The sequence below is a fragment of the Gobio gobio genome, assembly GCF_949357685.1.
Source record: "Gobio gobio genome assembly, chromosome: 14".
Classification (NCBI taxonomy): domain Eukaryota; kingdom Metazoa; phylum Chordata; class Actinopteri; order Cypriniformes; family Gobionidae; genus Gobio; species Gobio gobio.
The window spans coordinates 30,093,748-30,117,963 of NC_137107.1; the positions used below are offsets into that span (position 1 = coordinate 30,093,748).

At 37.6% G+C, this 24,216-nt stretch overlaps 3 protein-coding genes across 7 annotated transcripts in view; all 3 read left to right on the forward strand.

Moving 5' to 3' along the window:
* Nucleotides 1–1,342: 1,342 nt before the first annotated feature.
* On the forward strand, nt 1,343–7,770 carry ftsj1 (FtsJ RNA 2'-O-methyltransferase 1). 5 transcript variants are annotated; one of them, XR_013817879.1, is made up of 12 exons: nt 1,353–1,413; nt 1,725–1,865; nt 2,006–2,075; nt 2,202–2,301; nt 4,854–4,932; nt 5,048–5,100; nt 5,882–5,935; nt 6,054–6,156; nt 6,251–6,334; nt 6,488–6,591; nt 6,682–7,198; nt 7,285–7,769. XR_013817879.1 is itself a non-coding variant. In XM_079834679.1 (11 exons), the coding sequence occupies exons 2-11, from the start codon at nt 1,745–1,747 to the stop codon at nt 6,883–6,885; spliced, it is 972 nt and encodes a 323-aa protein (XP_079690805.1). In that variant the 5' UTR covers nt 1,343–1,413; nt 1,725–1,744; the 3' UTR covers nt 6,886–7,770. The 5 variants fall into 5 exon arrangements, 2 of the variants coding, with proteins under 2 accessions (XP_079690805.1, XP_079690806.1); XR_013817880.1 differs by having other exon boundaries at nt 6,682–7,115; nt 7,200–7,769; XR_013817881.1 differs by having other exon boundaries at nt 1,370–1,440.
* Nucleotides 7,771–8,294: 524 nt separating this feature from the next.
* Nucleotides 8,295–10,795, forward strand: LOC307137363 (uncharacterized protein). The gene is made up of 7 exons (XM_079834978.1): nt 8,295–8,337; nt 8,432–8,479; nt 8,576–8,605; nt 8,939–9,217; nt 9,321–9,425; nt 10,255–10,313; nt 10,531–10,795. Exons 2-7 carry the CDS (start codon nt 8,449–8,451, stop codon nt 10,645–10,647), a joined length of 621 nt encoding a protein of 206 aa, XP_079691104.1. The 5' UTR covers nt 8,295–8,337; nt 8,432–8,448; the 3' UTR covers nt 10,648–10,795.
* Nucleotides 10,796–14,091: 3,296 nt separating this feature from the next.
* Nucleotides 14,092–24,216, forward strand: part of ank1b (ankyrin 1, erythrocytic b) — a gene marked incomplete at its 5' end in the record, with an annotated part of 95,545 nt that continues 85,420 nt past the window's right edge. Inside the window, one exon of the mRNA XM_079834940.1 lies at nt 14,092–14,217. Coding sequence (XP_079691066.1) covers nt 14,092–14,217 — 126 coding nt within the window. The remainder of the gene's footprint in view (nt 14,218–24,216) is intronic.

Consider the following 24,216-nt stretch of genomic DNA (forward strand, 5'->3'; position numbering starts at 1 on the left):
GCGTGTCGACGTGTCTGGAGCGGTCCAATGTGAAATCCACGTATTCAACCTATGGTTGTGTCTGCACCTCTAGCTGTCTGACTCGAATGGATAAATAACATGTAAAATAATAATTTAATTAATTTAAAAAATAAAAATGTATAATTTAATTTACCAAACGTACCAAACAATGCAGATTGGCTAAAACAGGTGTGATATGAATCCGATTTGATGTTTTTAAATGGTATTTTACTGGTGTTTTAATAATAGGCCGATAGAAAATAATAGTAGAGCCCAAAAATAATAATAGAGCCATTCACACTTTTTTTTCTCATGGAGAAATTCTTACTATACCATACGTCATATCTTATTTGAACTCTTTATTAAATGGAAAAGTGATTTACTAGGAAGAAGTCATTACTGTTATTACTTATTAGAAGTCGTTACTATCAAAGATCGTAAAATGTTAAAGAAATCATATTTTGTGCAGCAAAACATTATTTGCAGAAAGTTTATTAAAAAGTATAAACTCTAATAATTATCATGCAACTAGATTGCATTTTTGGCATTATACTTTTTCAATTAGGCCTATAGTGGTGTGAAATACAGAAATTCAATTTAGTCTTCAAGACCTCTCTCAATCGCTGTATTTTTGGCTTCAATAATTCGAAATAAGTGCTTTTATTTATTTATTGACCAAATTTCACTGTAACTTTACATATAAGACAAAATAGCTTCATGGCTTTGTTGACTAAATTAGGCTATATAGACAGATAAGAAACTCTTTCAATAAGAAAACTACTAAGACTGTGAGCTTTGCAAAGTGTTTTTATATGCTACTGTACCTCTTATTCAGAATTTTTTTTGCTATATTCTATTTTCCTTTTTTACAGTTTTTTAAAATTATTATTGTATGCATAATTGTATAATGTTCAGTATTTGAAATTGAATGTTTGATGTCTGCTCAAAAATGTGTGAGTATAGGCCTACTGCAGTATGTTGTTTAAAAAAAAAGTAGTTTATCTATACAGTCTTTAATTTTTTACAATATTTACCAATATTCACAAGATATTGTGACTGTTAAACTGGCTTTTTCTCAGATTTTCTTTCCTTCTTTGTTCAGTGTTGACCATAGACAGTAAAAGAGGTGCTGGCCAATCAACAATAACTGTAAGTAGGCTATATCATCTAGGTCTTTTGGTAGAAATTGTGATTACCATGGAAAGTTCACAATCCGCCTGTCACATAGCCTACTATATGGTTATAATTCGTGTTTATGGACATAAACAAACTACAAGCACCACGATTAATTTAAACATAATGTGTAATAGTACCTCATCTCCAGTGGGTGTCGGTGTTCTGTCTTGTTTATCTGACTGCAACAATGTGAGGAGAAGAAGAAAAAGAAGAAGCGTCACGTTGCGGCAAAAACAGGTATCGCACTTTCAGCTGTAATCATATGTAAGTTTATTTTTTGGAATTAGATTTTCTTACACTTTCATGATATTTCATTCATGGACATTATGGTTTTGTGTATAACTGCTAGCGTTAATATTCGTTAACAACTATCAATAAGCTTTTGAGGAAGAATAGTGAGTTAGGTCACTTTAATTTAGGTTTAAGGGATCAATAGAAAAAAAACAATAAAAACGTATTCGCAGTTGCATTCAAAGTGTCTGTTCTACTGTAATATTCATTGTTTAACTTGTCTGGTTTAGTAAAATTGTGTCGTTATTTGTCTACAGAATAAGTGAGTGAAGGTACAATGGGGCGTTCCTCTAAAGACAAACGAGATATATACTACAGGCTGGCGAAGGAAGAGGGCTGGAGAGCGAGAAGTGCCTTCAAACTCCTGCAACTGGATGAGGAGTTCAACCTTTTTAAAGGCAAGATCTTAATTTTGCTTCAGTCTGCATTGGATAGTGGATGAGTCACAGGCTATGTCTTAAAAGCTTGTGAACTGCCTACATAGACAACATCAAAGTAGGCTTTTATATCCAAATGACTGTGGATGTCCTGCCCGCAGGTGTTAGTCATGCTGTGGACCTGTGTGCCGCACCTGGGAGCTGGAGTCAAGTCCTGAGCCGCAAACTCCGGTCGGTTAAATGCAAATGCACTCTGTCTGTAGTGCATGATAAAGTGTAAACAACAGATACATATACTATTCAGTGAACATTGTGTTGCTTTATTTGCCACTTCAACTCTTTTCTGTCTTGTTTCAGTGGAAAAGACAAGAGTGAAGAGGTCAAGATTGTGGCAGTTGATCTACAAGCCATGGCTCCTTTGCCAGGTGTCACACAAATTCAAGGAGACATAACCAAGGTGCAGTAGCAGGACAGTTAAACTTCAATTCAATATAAAAATAACAGCACTGTGGTCTTGGTATGAGCAAAACTAATGCTGCCTTCAAGTGCTATCGGAAATGTCATAATTCCCACTTCAGAAGTCGTGATTACAAGCTTGTTGCATTCAAATGCTTTGTGGTCGGAATGAACAGGAATCATGGACCCCAGGTTTATTCGTGCCTATTTATTGGGAAAATCGTATTAAAATCAAAATGATACAGTATGTAACGTTAGCGTCCCATTCACTAACAACCATAAACATTCACGATGCCATCCAGATGGCTTTCTGCCGATTTTGTAATTTCGGTCAAATGCAGGCTATTTTCACTGTGTATAAAAAATACAATATGCTTAAAAAGAATATTCATATATGTAAATTGGCACTACATTAAAGGGTAACTTCAGTGGTTTAGCATTAGGCTTTGTATCAGTAGAAACCCAGTAGTATATTCAAATTATGGTACTTTCCCCCCTCATATCCCCCTGAGACGAGATAATTATGCATTTTATTTTTGGAAAAATTCCTCCGAGGATGCAAATATCGTCATTTTGCATCATCGGAGGATTTTTTGGCCAGAGGCAAAGACTACAGCCACTAGATAGAGCTGTTCCGCATGTTATCAACCCACCCATAGGGGAAAGATCTCAGGCACAGAATGTAGACACAGACGACCACAATCATAATAATGGAGCGCGGTGCAGAGCAAAGTGAGTGTTTCAACTTTTCAATGAATTCCTGTGATAGTTTAGCTTCCATATGCGATCTGAAAACGTGCCAGACTGGCGCTTAACGTTACCTCAGCTCTGCTCAGCTCTTCGTGAGGAATGAAATCTGACACTGCTGCGTCTGTGACGTGACTTTCGTTCGGTTCACTCACACTTTATTGAAAACACGCGTTCAGTTTTTAATTGTAGTGTTTATTCTCTAACTGAACTAAATGACTGTATTACCATGAAGATCAAAACGACGGTGTACGGAGTGGCCTCTTAGGGCAGCGAAGCAAGTGCATTCTGGGAGTTGTTGTCTTTCATCCACATGAGACAAAAATACATTTTCTGTCTTTTCTCAGTCTAGAAGGCACCAAATTCAAAAATAATTTCACATTTCTACTACATAAATGACCCAGTTTAAATACAAAGCTTAATGCTAAATCACTGAAGTAACCCTTTAATGACAAGACAAGACGATCTAGCTGGTGTGGGGGGAAAAAAACGAATAATTGTTAGCAATGCGACCTCAGTCTGAACAGTCAAATCGGAATTCATGAGAGTTTTACGTCACTCTAGAGCAACTTTCGTCACAATTCTGTGCTCAAGGGAGTCACTTCAAAGATTTTACGTACCCAAAGTTATCAAGACTTCGAAAGGTAGTCAGTGGAAGGACAGTGTGTCAGAGATCATAAGTATTACAGTGTACATGTAGGATCGTATCATAAATGTTTAAAAACTCTGCTCTCTTTTTTTTAGTTTTATTATATTGCCTGTGCATAAACTCGCTTGCTTCTGCGGCAGATCACGCTATGAATAAACATGTAATCGCTTACTTTAATGTCCTCTGTGTTTACTTCCGTATGACAGCTGCTGCGTGATGGCAATGAATCGAATTGGGCACTAAGGCTCGCAGTGTGAACGTAGCCTATGTTATCCAGGCATCATGCTGGAGAGAAAACAATGGAATAGACCCATTTCACATTTCTGGGGTTCTCCGAGGCGGAAGTTGTCATAGTTGGGTAAACTTCTACAGTGTTAGTGTAAAATGGATTCTACAACAAATATCATGTTTTGCATTCCAATTTGCACGAATAGCAAAAGGGAAAATCCACAATAGTGTTTCTATGACTTTCCAAAAGAGGAATAAAAAAAATATTGAGAGATTATGTTGATCATAAAAGAGAAAGATGTCAAATTTACCTTCACTCCCTCAGCACTTTTAAAGAGGACCTATTTTACTTTTTTACGTGTTCAACTTTATTTATTTTCAACTTTCTTTAGGGTGTAATGTTGCTGTTTAAGTAAGAAGTTGTTCTGCAGTTTTCGTTGGTATTGAGTTGTGTTGGTATTGTGTTGAAGCTTGCGGTTATGGGAAGGGGCGTGCCATTTCTGAAATTCGCTTGAAGTGGTTGATCAATCACAACACACTGATCCAGCTGACCAATCAGAGCACACATTGCGCTTTTTGGAAGGAGGGGCTTCAACAATGTTAAATAAGTGAAAATAAGGTGTTTTTGAAAATTCAAGCATCAAGACTTTGTTAAAAAGTGCATAATAGGTCCTCTTTAAGCAATTTTCTTTAATGTAATAGCAAGTTAAAAAAACGTGTTATAAATGTTACATTTTGGAAATGTCTGTGAAAAGTATCCATATTATTTGCAAGTCATAGCATTTTATTCTATAATGTATAATTATAGCATTATTACACATTATAGAATATTTTTTTTAAATCTGTGAATATTTTGATTGCTTTAGTAGTTCTTTTTGAGTCAAGGAAAGTAGATATTCCACCATACCAATTATATGATTGTGCCATAGATTTCTACAGCACAGGAGATTATTCGACATTTTGAAGGACAGTCTGCAGACTTAGTGGTTTGTGATGGCGCCCCTGATGGTGAGAAATAAACTTTTCTTGTATTGAACATATGATGTCCCTTTCTAGCTGGTCTAGACTATTTGCGATTTAGCTGAGTCTTAAATTGAAGGTTTTTCGTCTGTTGTCTTTATAGTTACAGGGCTTCATGATGTTGATGAGTACATTCAGGCACAGCTCCTGTTGGCGGTATGTATTGCTATACTTTGCCTTTTATTATTATTATTTTAGTAAAACTTTTCAATAGGACCCATTAGTTAACGTTAGTTAATGGATTAACTCACAATAACTTACAATGACCAATACATTTGTACACTACAGTAATTTAATAACCTTTGTTAATATAAATACAACTTTTCACTGTCCATGTTAGCTCAGGCCAATTAAATAATATTTAACAGATACAACTTTTTTTTTTTAATGTATTAATAAATGTTGAAATTAACATTTAGCTAATATTAATAAATGCTTTAGAAGTATTTTTTATTGTTCACGTTAACTGATAACTGATAATAAATGGATCCTTAAAGTAAAGTGCTATTTTATTATTACTTTTTATACAATAAATAGTGTTTTCAAAAGTGTCTTCACTTTGTGAAGAGTATCAAAAGTTCCTATTTACAACTTGTTTATTAAAGTTTTGAGCATTGTTGAGTGTGTGAACACAATGCCCAATAAAGAAAATGCTAATATTTGAATGTATTATTTACTTATTAATAGTATTAACTCCTTTAATTTGTTTTCAAATAGATAAATAAAATAGTAAAATAATCATTCTAATAGTTTTTGCTATGGTATGCTCCTGAAATTGGTAGAGAAAACCGTGAAATTTTACTGGTATTGGAAATGGAATTGTGAAAACAACACTTATAGTAAATATAATTTTATGTTTGATTTTATTGTTTACCATGTGACTCCTAGACTGATCTTGCTGGACCTTATGTTAGGTTTTCTGTTTTCATATTGACAGGCTCTCAATATCACCACACATGTTCTCAAACCAGGTGGCAACTTTGTTGCTAAAGTAAGCTGTCCCATTGTCATTCATACTTTTGTATCCATGTTGTCAGTGCAAGATTATGAGATCAATACAATGTTATATTTCAATCTCACATGAACTTCAATGTGTTGCTTCTACATAGATCTTCAGGGGAAAAGATGTGACCCTGCTGTACTCCCAGCTCAAGATCTTCTTCAGCTCTGTAACCTGTGCCAAACCACGCAGCAGCCGCAACTCTAGCATAGGTGAGAGTAGAATTTCATGAAAAGAGGGAAAGTTTTGGCAGTATTATACCTTTTTAGACATGAACCAATGTTGTTTTGTGTTTTCGCTCTTCAGAGGCATTTGTGGTGTGTCAGAATTACTCTCCACCTGAGGGTTATGTACCCAACATGTCCAACCCTTTACTGGATCACTCTTATGGTAACTTGCTCCAATACTCTATAAAAGTAGTGCTTTCAAATGATCTTGTGCTCACATATACATGGCATTTGTGCTCACTTTATTGTGTAAATGTCTATGTATTTGCCCATGTGTTCCTCCTTACAATTTAAATGCATATTTTTTTCCATCCAGATGTCGACTTTAACCAGTTAGAAGGACCAAACCGAATAATAGTTCCTTTCCTTGCTTGTGGAGATCTTAGTGCCTTTGATTCAGACAGAACTTATCCACTTCAGGTGCTGATCAGCTTCTTTCAAATCACACATGTGTGACCTGACCATGAGACCAGTCTGATGATATGCATGTTTTGCTTTATTCTCATACAGCTTGATTCTAGTAAAGAGTATCAGTATTTACCGCCCACCCAGCCTCCGATTCGGCCTCCCTACCAGCAAGCCTGTCAGCTCCGCAAGAATAACCTGTTAGCCAAAGAGGACTCGCCCTCTGGCCCGCTTGACGATGCCCTGTCTGGTTTAGATCTCAACACAATTCCAGACACGAACACAGCCACATCGGGAACCTCAGACTAATGGACATTACTGATTTTTACAGCTTCTGTTTCATTGTTTTATCATGATTGACCAACATTTATTTTTTAGAGTTTTAACACTCTCAGAAGAAGAAAAAGTGCAAATAAACAGCTTGACACTGGGACGTCTTTTACGGAGCCCCACACATGACTTTCGGACAAAAATATATTGTGGCCACAAATTAAGAATTTGTTCCCACGACTTAATTCATTCCCTCGATTTAGTAAATTGTGTCCACGTTGTACTAATTTGTTCTCTCGTTTTAATTGAACTAAAACAAGGGAACAAATTATTACAACTTGGCCACGATTTAGTATGTCCACGTTGTACTAATTTGTTCCCTTGTTTTAATTGAACTAAAACAAGGGAACAAATTATTACAACTTGGCCACGATTTAGTAAAATGATGCAACAAATATTTATATCATGTGCACAATTTTACTTGAAACTAGGGAGCGCATTAATAAAGCGTGCTGACATACAGTATTAGTAAGTTGTGGAAACAAATTGTTAAATCGTGCCCAAGATATACATATTTTTTTGTGGGACTCCATATATCTTTGTATTTTATTTACACCAAAAAAGGCCCATAATAGTTCCTTAAGGGTACCAATATGTAACTTTTAGGTACAAAGTTGTCCCTATTAAGGGTAAGGTCCGAGTGACAAGCTGTTGTACCCCTAAAGCACAATTTTTACAAATATTTTTATCATATAATTTACCTTTTATGTATTTAATTGTTTCTGTGACTTGTATTACACTCAAAATCCACAAAGATTCTCCCTTGTGAACGTTTCTTTGTATGAGTCACATAAACTACCTGACTGAATTTTAACTTTTAACTGCAGTTCTACATGTTAATAAAACGCACAACTAAATCTACCAAACAAAGAATTTGTTGTTTTTATTTGTAGATAGTTTCAGATTAAGTTTAAATCCACTAATTCCATTTTTAAGATTGTTTTGGCTCTGAAAGCAGCTATGTTTCATATCATTAATATAGGCCTGTATTATGTATACAGAATTTTTACAACCCTTTTTAAAACTCTCAGATTGATTAATGCAACCCTTTTCCCCAAAGACTGGTACCATTAGAAATACATTCACAAGCCTGCAAGTAAGAAGATCTGCCATCTGTTTCCTTTTTATTCACTTGCTCAATGGTCCATGGCATAATACTGGACAGTTACATATTTGCAGTATTTGTCCGTGTCTTCACATATATAGCACAACCATTTTTTATTTATTTTCCTGCATTCTGCTTGAGCCCAAAAAGGTCTATTCTAAATTATGCTATAATAGTCATATTTAGTAAGTAAATTAAATAAAAGTGGAATTGCTAGATGGTCGTAGATGATAGGCTTGGGGAAATCAGTCATGCAGAGAACCTTCACAGTGTTTGAGGGCGAGAAAGCTGTATGCAAACCTAGCAATGGTGCATCCTGTTCGTCTGTATGATTTTGTTTATTATTATTTTTTAATGATGACATAGATATGCTAGATATTATATGAAGACCTGATTGTCTTAACCGGTGGTGCTTTTCAGCTTGAACACACAAAATTATGATCCAGCTGTTAAACCTGTGTGTATTCTGTAAGTACATATTAATTGTATATGTAGCCTATTGAGTATTTTTCTGATTGACATCTGTGTTGCCTCACTCTTAACACTCAGCTGCTTATTTTTCAGTGAGTCTTATTGCCAAATTATCAAATGCAGGTATGTGGCTAATCTTGTGTTAATAAATTATATAATTGTTTATTTAATTGTTGGTTTCCATGTTGAATTATGCAGTTTATTATGTAAGGATGATTCAAATTTCATCAACTTTTTCAGAAACCGGCTGTAGCAAAATTAAAATGCTTGTTTAAAACAATTGAAAACCCACTTTCCTTTAAACTGTTAATATAACAGCAAAACACACTGAAATGTGTAGGATAGTGAAGTTATATGATTCTCCCAGTATGCCAAAGTAATAATATGGTCACGTCCCACTATTTTATTGTTTATTTATTTATTTTTAAATATTTATCATTCATCCCCTATATACAGATATCTCTGTTAGTCTTGGCGTGATGACTTTCAGTGGCAGGACTGAACTGACATGCTGTGACTCGGAACAGGCTATACCACAATGCTTTTTCTATGCTGAATCAAGAAACATTGGCCAACGAAATTCCACTGGTGGTTGCTGTAAGCTCGCTGTCAGTGGAGAAGAACTGTTGCAGGGAAAAGCTGGCGGAGAGCTCCGAACAACAATTATCATCCACTGTAAAAACAAACCTGATGGCAAAATGAGCCAAAATGTCACCATTACAGTCTGGAGGCTTTGTAAATTGCATCTTAACATTTTTTAATATAACAAAATACTTTTAAAAAGATGGACATAGGGGAACAGTTTTAAGATTTGTTTTCCTTTTGTTTTCATCTTTAGCTCTTTTTCGCTTTGTTTTTCTGGTTAAACTTGGGACACTGATTCTGCTCCCTTTGCTCATCTTCATCGTATTCATTTGTGTTTTCTACATGACCAAAAACCAAGGTAAGAAACCACAAACATCATGTTCTGTTGTTTACTTTTGGTTATGCGTAGGCCCAGGGGCGCCGCTAGCAATTTTGGGCCCTATGAAAGAATTTGATGTTGGGCCCTCTACCATACCAACCTAGCTATCCAAAATCTTTGTCTGCAATTTAATAATACTGACAAATTAAGCTCTGCTCGCTCAACCCAGAATGCCCCAATTGGCTGATGAAACATTGATTCAACTTAAGATACAATTTATAGAAAACAAAACTTAATGAAGTGGTCACAATCATGTCTGATCAACTCCATTCATCTTATGATGTGTCCTATCTCACGCTGTTCACTTTTCATAATCGACATAGATTGACAGATTGACAACATAGACATAAAAAAACAACATTATAATATTTAAACATAAACATACAAATAAATACCTTAATGGCTGCAACAATTATAGCACAGAGAATTTTCATGTCGGAGTGGGATATGAGCGAACGGGTGAGCGTGAGCGGTTCATGAGTGGAGCGTTTTGCTGGATTTTGCCGGAAATGCGGCATCATTTTTTTAATATTTGTAGCTCTTTGGTAGATTATACAATTATAATATATTACTACTAGTACTGTTACTACTGATAAAACCGAATCTCTGAGGGCCCCAAAAGTGTGTGGGCCCTTAGAATCGTCCTAACTTTCCCCCCTTAGCTGCGCCCCTGCGTAGGCCATCTAAAAATAATTTACACCAAATGTTGTAGATATATAGGTGTTTTATAGCCAACAACCAGACAGTAGGACAATCAAAGATCATTTTTATTACCGTGTCTTCAGTCAAGTTTTCTTTCTTTCTTTAGGGTATGAACAAAACCAAAGTGAAAATTCTGGTGTTAAATTGCATGTAGAGGAAACAGAGGTATGTACCCAATTCATATAATTAAGTATTACTACAGAAAGAAGCATCAAAACAACACTGGAGAAAGTCATAACCTATACATTTACTTTGAATGATTTGTAACAATATCTGTCGAAATGCATTTCTCTGCAGTTGTGAGTTGTTATGGACATACTTGTGAAAAAATATGCATTTTTATGCTGCATTTCAACATAAAACGTTTAAATTTTTTTCACAGATAGTAGAGGGTGAGCTATTGTACGCCACAGTGAATCATTCAGGTGCTGGTGAAAACTTTGCTCTTGCAGTGAAGTTTGAATCAGGAACTGACTACGCCACAGTGGTCAAACACTGAATAACCTGCAACACTGGATAGAAAAGTCTTTTCATGGATTTAAATGACCAAAGATGACTGCATGTGTCATGTTTTGACCAAATTTCCCACGACATGATTTTAGATGTACTGTAAGATGTAAAATAAACTTGCATAACTTGCACATCAGAAACAAGTGAATGAATTTGAGTGGAGTTGACACTATGTTTGCTTAATCTTCCAGCAACCAGGGAATTGTATTATAAAATCTTCTACCATTTTAAACTAGAATGAATCCTCACCAAAATAATACTGTTGTAGGTTATAGGATAGGTTAGCATACACAAATTATAGTAGGCCTACTTATAGCATTTAAATAGGCTAGTGGGCCTACATGCATTTCAGCAAACCAGCCATATTTCACTCCATTTCACATGTACATACACATATAGTTTCCTATTATTTTAGTTCATTTAAACCTAAACAATGAAATGTGTGTTACAAGCGTGTGTGGAAATGTCCTCATTATGTCCTCATCGATCGATTGTGGGAGTAACTGAAACCCTGCAGTGTTGTCGAGAGTCCACTAGATGGCGAGATCTGCCATTGGCAAACCACTGACGAAATGCAAAGTATGAACGTGTTTCCCTGTTAAAAGACTTGTGGAAAAAAAAAAGACTGTTGTGGAAATTAAAACAGCGTCTATGCAGTGGTGAATGCGTTATGTGAGTAACGTTATTACTATTAAAACTAAAGTAACTAGGCTAAGTTGTCTGGTAGGCCTGTTATTCATTTTTAAACGTCAAAGTGACGCGTATAGATAACAATTTCTGCCAATTTCTTTGTACATCACCACACGACCTTAATTTATCGTAGTATAGGTTTATATTTTAAATCCTTACGTAGACTCTGTAATTAATGTCAAATTGTGATTTTATTACTTACAAATTTTACTTCAGACTGAGCACGAGCACACCAGAGATTATGCTGAAAAGAGCGGAAAAAACTGAAAATTCGGTCGTTATTTAGTCATGCTCAAAAAGAAGATATTTTCAAGGATGCAATTTGTGTTCAACAAAAGAAAGAATTAAATTCATACATGTTTGGAACAACTTGAGGGTGAGTAAATCATATACGCATAACTTGCATATCTATGGAGTATGATGACAGAATTTTCATTTTTCGGTGAACTATCATTTTAAAGGTGCACGCTGTATTTTGTATAGGCCTAACTACTAAGTTTTACTCAAAGAAATTAATAGGACTACTGACATTTTGTTTTTAAATGATAAACACTTGTATGAATGAGATAAAGACAGCAGTCACCAGAGGCCTCGAACATAATTATTTTACATGCAGCAGGTGGCCTCATGGGGGCAGCCATATTAGCTACTACTAGCATACTAGACAGTAGCTTTACTCCGTAGTCCGTAAACCGTAACGTGTTATTTGACACTTCAGCAGGGGTGTCCAAACTCGGTACTGGAGGTCCACTGCCCGGCAGAATATAGCTCCAGCTTATCTCAACACACCTGTCTGGAGGTTTGTAGTATGCGTAGTACCAACCTTGATTAGTTGGTTCAGGTGTGTTTAATTGGGGTTGGAACTGAACTCTGTAGGACAGAGATACTCTAGGAGCAGGATTGGACACCCATGCTTTACTGGAATAAACCCAATTATATATGACTGAAAAAATGATAACTATACAATGCAGTTCTCATCATTAGGTGTCTGTATGTCAAAATACAACTTCCATATGGGCCAGCACAACAGAAACCCATGAGGTGTGTAACACGGTATGAAACTTAGTTATCTGTTAACTTTCCAATTCATCAGTGCGAGCTGCACTTTAAAATCTGCCAACTTTGCTAATGCACACTTTTCTAGATGCAGTTGTTTATGAGCCAATTATCTGAGCTGTAAATGCCATCTGACTAATCACTCCGAATTCTGGGGAAAATATGCCAACACTGATTGGTCCATTTCCCAACCCAAATTATGCTTTATAAAGCACCCCTGGCAAAATATCTATTCTCTTATTATGTATATTTAGGATTAATAAACTGATTTGTATGTTATTTCAACTCAAAGGTGCCTTAAAGCATCTAAAACCAACCTAATTACCAGATGTCCAAATATTTGATACCATTTCAGTACACCATATATAAGAACGTAATCATAAACGAATCATAGACTGTCGCTGTAATCACAAAGTTTTCCCCCTTCCCGAAGGAAATCTGTGGATCATTTTGATTAGAGGAAGGGAAATCAAGCAGATGAAGGATAACGTACAGCCTAGTGTCATGACAAGCATAAAGAAATATGACTGATCCGTCTGAGGTCACATGACTCAGCCATCATTCTCAGAGGCAAACGCTTGCGCCTGCATTTCACTTCAGATGGGCTCTGAATTGTAATGCACTGGCTCTTTTTTACATAACTGTAATTCCGCAATCCCACATTTTGCACGGAATTGTAACAATAACTAGCACACTGTATCCCACTTGTTCACTAGTGACATATGATCATTTGTCATGAATTACAAAATACAAGAGAAGAATAACGTGAGCTCTGGGAAGCATCCAGATTGTTCCATATGGTTTTCCCTGACATAAAGTGGCTGCCTGGTATGTATCTCGGTGCAATAAACGAGTGACTGTTCATCTCTCTCTCTCTCTCTTTGTCATATACGCACCCTCACGCTGTCTTTCTCCCATACTATGCAGATGTAAATGGACCGAATTACTGCATAAACAACAATGCATGAACCCGTTCTCATGGAAAACCACAGTCTGATGAGAGAGAGACAGACCGTACATGCAGTTTTTATGAGGTAAGATGTTATTGCTCAAAACCCTTGGCAATCAGAGGGGAACCTGCCTTATTAAACCAGAAAATAAATGCATTACACAAGTAAACTAGAAACCTGCTGCAGAAGGTGGTACGAAAGGCAAATATAGCTATGATCAAACAAAGATGGGATTCTTCTTTCAGTCTAAGTGGAACGAAATAATACATTTGTAAACTTGTGCACTGATTTTTTTTCCCCTCTACATACTGCAGATCTGCACAAAAAAGACAATACCAACAGACGTGTGGTAAACAGTTGGCGGTATCATGGCTGAGAAAAATGGGAGACTGTGAGTGAGAAAGAGAGAGACTGAGGGAGAAAAATCGAGCTGCTGCAGTATCCCTACACTGTTGAGCCTTGGACTGCGTGACTGACTGGTGTGTGGCGAGAGAGAGAGAGAGAGAGAGAGAAGAAGGGAGGGGGGATGGGAAGGATCTCGCTTGGATGAGGAGCAAGCAGTCAGGCAAGCAGCAGCATCATCTCTTTTGTGGCGCGCTGCTGAGGGAACTGGCCGTCTAGAGCCGTGTAGGGCGCTTACTCCTCGCAGGCGCGCACAGCGCCACCGCCTCTCCCGCACTGGCCGCCGCAGGGACAGCCTCCTTCACAGGCGTAGCACCGCTTGTTGCAGCGGCACCATGGCGCAAGCCGCTAAGCAGCTCCGCAAGAACAAGGACCTACAGGAGCTCGCAGCCCAAGAGCTGCGAGAGAAGGAGGAGGAGAAGAACAAGAAGAGGAACCGATCGAGAGACCGCAGACGCAAGGTATGAAAAAAAGCATCCTGCTTGCTCCTTCCTCTTTTTTCCCTAGTGAAGGGAATACGCACACACCTTCACACATATCACTGACTCATTGTGTTAACCAGTCAGCTAGAACTGGTCGTTCACAGATTGTGTTTAAGGAAGATACTCGTCTGGTGGGGTGGACGAGGGGGGGGGGGGGGGTCATGACTGAGATTATTGTTTAAGTAGCCCCTCGGTCCTCAGGGAACATCCTGTTTGATCGATTTAGAGCGTCGTTTTTGACTGATGCTGCATCAAAGCAGACCTGATTGCTTTATGTATTCAGATGCCGCTCCATTGTTTGTTGCGTTCCCTCCATCTGTCATCGGCGTATTACACCACCTAGTGAATGCACATATCGATGCGGTAAGCGTGAACTTTGGCAGAACGTGAGCGCAATGTCTGCACCTGCCTTTGCCGCCCATTCTCATTACAGTTTTTTTTATGGTGGAGCTGAAGTGCATTATGGGAGCTCTGCTGCTCTGAGCCCTCTGGCTGCCTACTTACCTTACCTTCCACAAATTTGCATGCGATGATGTATGGTCACATGCATGCAGATTTTGGGTTTACACGAGAGCAGAGGTACACGTGACTCAGGTTAGCAGCGAAGATCAGCAGAGACCAGGGTGGTGACTTATCTCACGTCTGCTCACCAAGGCTCATAAAACCTGTCAGCTTAGCATTTATCAACGTGTTCGCCTAACTATGCGATCGGGCAGAGATATGTGGCCGGCGGTGGTAGAATGTCAGTGTAGCGCCAATTAACAGAACCGAGATGCCGAGACACAAGCAGTGACACTGAGAGCGAAAAAAAGATACTGGAGGAGTCTAAAGATCACTCTGAGGACTGTCCTTGAGGGTTGGCTTTTTAATCTTCAGTGGGACATCTGATGAAGCATTTGTCAAGGCTGTCAGTGACCTCTTGAGATTACACGGGGTCTGGTAAATTGAAGTCGGGACGTGTTTGATGACACTGTTGCTTTTTTGATTTGATTGAAATAGCGTTGTGTTTAATAAGCAGTTAAGGACTCACTCTGAGTATTTTATTTTTCTGCAAGCCTTGAACTTTAATAATCATACATTCAGACATTTTTGTAGGGGGAATTTCATTTAAAGACTCAAAATGCAGATGTTAATATTTGTTTCCTAGGGCCTAATATCATGTGACTTTACTGTAATTCACGATACAAATGTTTTTATGAGCTTTACTGAAAATTGTGCAGCTGCAGGCATAAACCAGTGCACGTGTGTGCAACCATTGGCATGCAGAAGGGTAAACAATTGGCACACAAGCAAAAACAGAGAGCGAGGAATATTATATGATTATACTTTTGCTGTTTAATTTAGAAATGTTCAGAATTCAAATTCGACAAGAGGAAATCAATAAAAATAAAACACGTTGTGAGTCAAGCTTGCTATTCTTGCTATCCAAATTGCAATATATTCTGACAATTTTGCGATTAAACGGAAGTAGCAAGAGAAAAGTTCTGTAGTGAGATACACATCCGGGTGTAATAGATTATCTGAAAAAAAAGGGGGGGGGGGGGGACTTGGTTCCTGGCATCGGTTGTTGATTGGAATTTGAGATGTTGGCATTGCACTAAAAAATAATGTTAGTAGATTGTGGATTTAAAGGGATAGTTCCCTCAAAAGTGTATATTCTGTCATAATTTGCTCACCCTCAAGTTGTTCCAAACCGGAATGAATTTCTTTCTTCTGCTGAACACAAAAGAAGATATTTTGAAGAATATGGGTAACCAAACAGTTGATGGACCCCATTGACTTCCATTGTATGGAAAAATACTATGGAAGTCAATAGGCACCATGAACTGTTTGGTTACTGACATTCTTCAAAATATCATCTTTTGTGTTCTGCTGAGGGCAGAAATTCATAACAAGTTTGGAACAACTTGAAGGTGACTAAATGATGACAGAATTTTAATTTGGGTGAAATATCCCTTTAAATGGACAAAATGTTTGGAGACGTCTAGCATATGTCTTCACAGAGAAGTTTGCTGTTTTCACTGGAAGTTTGAGTTAAAGGTGCACTGTGTAAATTTTACCAGCATCTAGTGGTGAGGTTGCGAATTGCAACCGCCCAACGCTCACCCGACCCTTTCGAAGCACACAGAGAAGCTACGGTGGCCGACACAGGACAAAGATGCCGTCGTCAGAGAGAGCAGAGAGTAGCTAGCGCTCTGTAGAGCAGATTGTCCGTTTAGGGCTACTGTAGAAACATGGCGGCGCGAAATAGTGACTTCACTGTAAGGGGACCCGCAGTGTATGTAGATGGTTTATTCTAAGGTAATAAAAACATTATGTAAGGTCTTTATACACCACTGAAAACATAGTTATGTATATTATATTGCATTTCTGTCAATAGATCCTCATAAATATTACACACTGCACCATTAAGACATTTTGTTTAAACATTGTGAGATTAAAAGTAGGGCTGGGCGATATATCTGACAAGCGGAGCCATATCCCATTAATTATCACGGACGTATCGCCTGCGATAATTAATGTGATATGGCTCCGCTTGTCAGTGAACTACGGCTCTGTGTAGTAAATACCGCTCCATCCGAAAGCAGGTGATGGCGATTTACTACTAATCAAGGAACCGGCTTTACTGACGAGATGCGCTTAACAATGTCATGCGATATATCGCCCAGCCCTAATTAAGAAAAAAAGAAACATACATGGATGAATTCATTCACGATTTATAAAATGGATTTACAAAGTAGATTGATCCCTCCAGAAGTCAATGTGGAGCAGTGTTTGCTATTAAAAATGGCACTTCATGTCACAAGGACCCTTGTTCTGTTGGGTGTCATTGTGCTCCTGAAATGTGTCAGTTTTGCTGAAGCCTGAAAGTGTTTTGGACATTTCATGGCCTTGTGAGATTTCAGCTGTTGGTGGACAAACAGTTGTGTTGTGATTTTTACACCTCCCTGAGGTGAAGGTCCAGAGAAAAATGATGTCAAGTGTCCACAGTGTGAGACAGAGAAACTAGCTGTGTTTCAAATGGAATATACATGCATACTACACAGTATACTGCATGCTATATAATTAAAATATTTTTATTTTGCAACATTTAGGGGTGGGGCAAAATATTGATTGGGCAATATATCGTTGTCCTTCTCTGTGTGATATACGAGAATCGATACGCTGGCGCCAAATATCGATATTTTAATTAATAAAATAAGGCGCTCTAAATAGATTTCCCTGCTCTCAGCGCCGCTACTTCATGGCTCCTCGAGGTGGCGCTCAACACATGAATGAGGGAAACTTGAACATAAGTTAACTAGCCTAAGCAAACAAGTTTTTTAACGGGATGGCGGACAACAGTGTGAGTAAAATAATAGATGCCCCAACCACGCTTAAGTCCAAAGTCTGGAAAGCCTGCACTTAAAGGAATAGTTCAACCAAAAATTTTAATTACCCCATAATTTACTCGCCCTCGAGCCATCCCAGGTGTATATGACATTTTTATTTCAGACGAATACAATCAGAGTTACAGTATATAAAAAATGTCCTGGCTAATCCAAGCATTATAATGGCAGTGAATGACAGCCCAAAATTTGAAGCCCAAAATAAGTGCATCCATCCATTATAACAGTAATCCACACGGCTCCGGGGGGTTAATAAAGACCTTCGGAAGTTAATTGATGGGTTTGTGGAAGAAAAATATCCATATTTAATGGATGGATGTATATCATAAAATATATAGTATAACTATAAAATACACCTAGGATGGCTTGAGGGTGAGTCAATTATGAGATAATTTAAATTTTTGGGTGAATTATCCCTTTAACCTTTTCATGGGCATTTTGTTTTCATAGTTAGACAGATATCATGATGGATCATTATATGATTGTCTAGCAATATATTGATTAGCGTAGAATTGCTGTATCGTGATATTATCGGTATTGTTAGCCATGTATCGTGTATCGTATCAAATTGTGAGGTACCCTGTGATTCCCACCCCTATCATACAGTAGTACGCTATTTTGTTGTCACAAATATGTGACCTTATTACGTGCATATTTAATTTGGCGAGAGGCATCCATTTATCCTTATTTTATTTAGATTTTTGTTACATTTTAAATTACATTTTGTGCAGAAATCTCTTAAATGTCTTAGTTAGATTAAAGAGGTTAGAAAAGGATGTGACTCGTGAGGCACAAACTTGCTGTTCATTCATCACCGGAAATGTTTGGTGCATTGAATTGTGGAATATACTACACATTTTAGCGTAGTTCATGTTGGTATACCATGCATACATTTTGTTTTCTGTGCACAGTATGCATACTGCAGAAAAAGTTACAGTAAGATACTACTCTAAACATAGCCTTTAATAAAAGCAAATACAGATGCGTCAAAAGCCTTATATTGTTTCTTTAACTCTTAGAAATGGCCTATAGTGCATCACTTAGTAGCTGCATTGGTGCTTTGTAGTCTTTTACTTTAAAAAGATGGTATCTGAAGTAGAGCTGCTTTATAGAACATATTAATTACCCCACAGTACATTTATGTCTCTTAGCTGATCTTGCTGTGTGTGTAAGATCTTATGTATCACATCCATATGGCTTACACACGGCCTGGCCCAGATTCCAATACAGCAGAGAGCATGCATTTTGTCTTGTTTCCTAATAGGAAAAGGCAAGAGAAGGTGAAGTCACACGTATCAGTAAGTACCTTCAGACACGGGCTATATTTATTCCGTGCCTGAGTCCTTACCAATCTGTCCGTGATCCTGCCAACTTGAAGGGATGCGTTGCCCAGGATTCTGGAAGGTTCAGTTGTGATCTTTGGGTAGATGCTTTTGTAATGCCATGTTTACACCACTAGAGGCAGCAGACTGGGAGAGAGTGGTCCACTGAGAGTGGGAGTTACAGGTGAAATATAGCAGCATAATGTCAGAGATCAGGGTTAGCCCAAGTGCATTATAATTAAGTCCCTTCTGTGGTCGTAATAAGATATGACCACATTTACCATTGAAGCCGCACTGCTTATCTTTAATATCTCTATTGCTGATAAAAATTTAAATGTCTTTGGATGCCTGTCTAGACAACAAAATGTGAAATATCATGACAAACACCCATATACCGGTGTGTAATCGAATATTACTGACTGCCTTCCTTTTTAGAAGTCAAGGGCCAAGAAATACAATTGATTTGGACTTTTGCTATATTAGAATGTTAATGTTAAAGGGGCACTTCAGCGCTGGGAAGATGAATGTGTATTTAAACTGTGTCATTTATGTAGTAGAAATGTGAAATTATTTTTGAATTTGGTTCCTTCTAGACTGAGAAAATTTATTTTTGTCTCACTCCCAGAATGCACTTGCTTCGCTCCCCTACGAGGCCACTCCCAAAGCCACGGCTATTGGTTATCTCTTGCCAACCGCGGCTCCACCCCAACGTCGTATTGATATTCATAGTAATTAGGGATGCAACAATACAGTTAGTCCACGGTTCAATACATACCTCAGTTTTTAACCACGGTTTTCGGTTCGGTTCGGTTCTGATGGCTTGTCACATCAGTTTTTTGTTATTCTATTATTAGGCGATAGGAACAGTAAGAGGTTAAGGAGAAAAAAGACTATTTTTTATTGCAATACTCTTTCTTTATTTTACCTAAAAGAATTGAAAAACCTTACTTAAACTTAAAACTTTACTTAAAAAAAAACCTTGTACACATTCCTAGTGTATAGTATAATATAAAATAAATATACCCTATATAAAGATGTACACTGGCAAATCAGAGCTGTACAGCTGCATTTAAGTATGAAATTGAATGAATAAATGTAATAATAAAACGCTACATAGACTACACTATAAAATATACATTGATTCTTATTAAAGCTACTGTATTAGTTTTTCAGTCAAGAGCAATGAGTGATTTTCTCCTTGTCTTTTGTTGTTGTATTAACATTAAAGGGATAGTTCATTCAAAAATGAAAATTCTGTCACAAGAAAGGAATACAGGTTTGGAACAATATTAGAGTGAGAATAATGACTAGAATTTTAGAGGTGAACTGTCCCTTTAAGGACGGCGTGTTCACTACTGCACTGTCAATTTAAGACCTCCGTTCATCTAATGAGCTGAGGTAAGCACGGCTGTCATTCATGGCGTGTGTCCAGTAGGGCTGCAACGACGCGTCGACGTCGTCGATGACGTCGACTACGAAAATACGTAGTGAAATGCGTCGACGCGTCGGCGGCACATTATTTACGTTCTAGAATGGAACAGAAGATCTAGAATAATGGCAGCTTCTGCTCCCGGGCATAGTGAAAATGATCATTTATCATATAAAGCCAGACCGCGACATTCAAAAGTGTGGGAGTACTTTAAACAGAAGCCGAAAAAAACTGTGCTTTGTTCGCTCTGTAACGCCGGTTTCACACTGTGCGCGGTGGCAGAGCAGGAGCTGTGCGCGTGGAGAGCGGGAGTTTTCACACTGCAGTCAGTGTTGCCAAGTCCCAGTTTTTTCCGCGGAATTGGGCTACTTCTACACTGTTGCCGCGGGCTGTGTCTCATGCCAGCGGGTTGAAGCGATCCCAACTATGTGATATTTAGCCCCGGGAATGAGAATTTTAGCAGGCAGCCCTGCAAAAAAACCACACATATTTAACCCCCCGAACGCGATGTTTACCAGAGAACCTCCCCGAAACGCGATTGGGCTTGTTTTGGGCTAGTTTTGAGTAATGAATGGGTGGGTTTTTGGGGGGCCTCCCGAAACTACTAGTGTCGCGGAGCGAGAGTGTTACGGATACTCGGTGTTGCCATAGACAATAAATTAATTAATTTGGTAAATAAATATAAACAACATTTTTTTATACATCACACAACTATTTACAACACAACAGAGGTTGGTAAAATAGGCTTAGTATAGTTTTTGAGCCATATAAGCATAATAAATAAGGTTATGACTCTAAAAACTAATATCCTAACTCATATATTTTTTTTATATTGTTAAAGACCGTCAGTAATAAAATAAGAACAAATAATCAAATTATGAGCAAAAGCACAAATAAATACAGCAGAACAAACATATACAAATGAAATAAACAGTTATTTTCATGTAGGTCTAAACTAGATTGTCAGGTACAAAAATAGTAATCAAATGTAAAATATCACTGCATAGTCTGCATAAAATTATATGTCACTGCATAAAAATACAGATTAATCCTTATTAAAAGTTATTCAGTCAAGAGCAGTGAGTGGTTTTTTTTTTTGTCTTTTGTTATCTCAATATTTATATAGCCAATGACGATATTTTCCGGCTTTCCGTGTGTTCACTGTTATACGGTAGGGGGCGCTGTAGCGCATTTCCTGCACGAGAACAGAATCTCCTGATCAACACACTGCCGAAGAAGCAACGTGAGATATCATAAGCAGATGCATATGCAAAATAACGCGATCATCACCATTAAACAGCATATACATCACAACTGCCCAATGTTATTGAATGAACTGTCAACCCAGGACGAGTTATAGGACTGAAGCTTTGGGGTGTTGATGGACTCGATCTACAACATCTGTGTTTTGTTCATCGTTCAGACGTAACGTTAGTCTTTTACAAAAACGATGATTGTAACACTTGCAACAGTCAAGTGTTTATTAAAAAAATAATATATGAAGCTGGAATAAAACAGTGGGTCTGTTCTTTCTTTTGATATATTGCATGTTTAGATATTCTGTGGACCATTAAAACTTACAAACTTGACCATAAATGCTGGCGGTGACTGGCAAATTTCATGTTTACGGTGATTTAAAAGACCTAACCGACTATGTTTACGATGATACTCAACAAGACAGGCATTTTGATATAATTTTGTGTGAATATTCGCGCGCTGTGAGACGCGTGGCCGTGTGTGTGTGTGTGTGTGTGTTGTGTTGCTGCCCTTCGCGAGTATCAAACTGAGAGACTTTCTCGTCTATGAGCGCTTGGCTTGAATATTTAAATTGGCAAGGCTTAAAAATGCGCAAATAATCAGTTTCCGTGAAGATGCAGCTCTGGGAGTGTCTTTCACGCTGGCACTGAACCATCGAGCAATTCCGTAATGACAAATATTTTATGCCACTCATTCAGGGGGGGCGGGGGGTCGTTTTGGGAGGGCGGGGCGCCCCCCCTGAACAATGGTAGGGGAAACACTGACATGTATCTTCAAAATAGACGACTAGTTATACTATATTAAAACTATGCTGAAAGCTCCAGTATGTGAACCTTTTGCAGATAAATACAAGTGCATTTTCGTTTACTATTGACACAAATCAATAAGTAAATCATACTCAACTACTATAGTAAACAACTTTTCCTAATTAGGCCTACTCTGTATACATTTTATGATGAATAGTATCATTATATATTATGTTTAAAAAGCTTCTTGTGTTCATATATTTCATTATAAAATGGCATACTATGTACACTACCCTTCCTGAAATACAATTAATATTGTCATCATTCATTGATTTCATGTTAAAATAATATACAAATTCACTACCCTCTTTGAAATACAATAATCAGTAAAAAAAGAATCATAAGATTAATCCAGAAAAATAATCGTTAGATTAGTCGACTAATCGAAAAAATAATCGTTAGATTAGTCGACAGAAAAAATAATCGTTAGTTGCAGCTCTAGTGTCCAGTCTGGCGCGTTATCAGATCGCATATAGAAGCTAAACTTTCATAGGAATTCATTGAAAAGTTTAAACCAAGCGGCAACCTCCCGCAGTTTCTCTTCAAGCCAATATGGAAGTGACATAAACTGCAATTCATCAACTGGCCGCTAGAGACAGGCTCCAGAAGGGAGCAGAATCTCATTGAGCTCCATTTTAAAATGCCCAACTTTACAGCAGAAGAAAACATGTTTACAGCCTGGTACAAATTGTGGTTTTGGTCTATACAGCTAATTTTGTCCTTCATGACAACTGTGAGGGGGGTGATTTTTTTTTTTATAACTCATTTGTTTACATCATATAAAGCCTTAAATTTCTGCATAATTAAGGGCGTGGCCACTTCGAGTGATTGGTGGATAGCCATTTATCTGCTGTCTGTTAGTCATCATGTCACTTCAGCTCCACCCAGCCCATTTTCTGTTATCCGTGAGTGACGCGCTGCCAAGATGGCAACGGCCAGCTCAACCCTACTTTAACATGTGGAACTAGCTCCTGTAGTCTCTAGCCTCTGGCCAAAAATCCTCCGATGATGCAAAATGATGGTATTTGCGTCATCAGAGGATTTTTGTCCAGAAATAAAATGCATAATTCTCTCGTCTCAGGGGGACATGAGGGGGGGGGGGGGGGGGGGGGGGGGATTTTCCCTGCTGTGAATTTGAATACCATAATTCAAATATACTACCGGGTTTCTACTGATACAAAGCTTAATGCTAAATCACTGAAGTTACCCTTTAAGAAAATTTCACACACAAAATATAATGATTTCTATTACTATAGACAAATAGTTAATTGATTTCAAACCCTGAAATATAAATTTTTATCGTTCTCTTTCATCAAGATAGTAATGTGCTCTGTTAACATTGAGGAAAACATCTAGTGTTTCATGGCCCTTTAAATGTTATAATACATAGGATATTCAGTAGTCATTTGAAAGACCATTGATGCCCTATAGAAAAATGTTCACCTGTATTCTCACATGATTAGTTACTGTCAAGGCACACAAGCGGTTTATGGTCCTTGAAGCTTCTAGAATATTTTTTGCTGCAGGCATAATTGCTTTGAAATAGATCTCCTCAAAAATTAAATATTAAAGCTAAAGCTGAATCATTTTTGTCTTGACTTAAATGGTTGTATTTCACATTTTTCCATGTGACATCTAAAGTGCAAAATTGTTCGATAATTAGGACTGCTAGATTGTATTTGTTCATTTTTGCTTGTTGAATAATGAACTTTGAGACACGGTCTTTGTCTCAAACCTACAATACCAGTGTCTCCTATGTGCATAAATGTAAATGC

Coding starts and splice junctions, on each gene's coding strand:
- LOC307137363 (XM_079834978.1), top strand. CDS start 8,449: ATGATCCAGCTGTTAAACCTGTGTGTATTCT. Junction 8,606..8,938: donor TGCCAAATTATCAAATGCAG/GTATGTGGCTAA, acceptor CCCTATATACAG/ATATCTCTGTTAGTCTTGGC. Junction 9,218..9,320: donor CATTACAGTCTGGAGGCTTT/GTAAATTGCATC, acceptor TTTCATCTTTAG/CTCTTTTTCGCTTTGTTTTT.
- ftsj1 (XM_079834679.1), top strand. CDS start 1,745: ATGGGGCGTTCCTCTAAAGACAAACGAGATATATACTACAGGCTGGCG. Junction 2,076..2,201: donor GTCCTGAGCCGCAAACTCCG/GTCGGTTAAATG, acceptor GTCTTGTTTCAG/TGGAAAAGACAAGAGTGAAG. Junction 6,157..6,250: donor CAGCCGCAACTCTAGCATAG/GTGAGAGTAGAA, acceptor TTCGCTCTTCAG/AGGCATTTGTGGTGTGTCAG.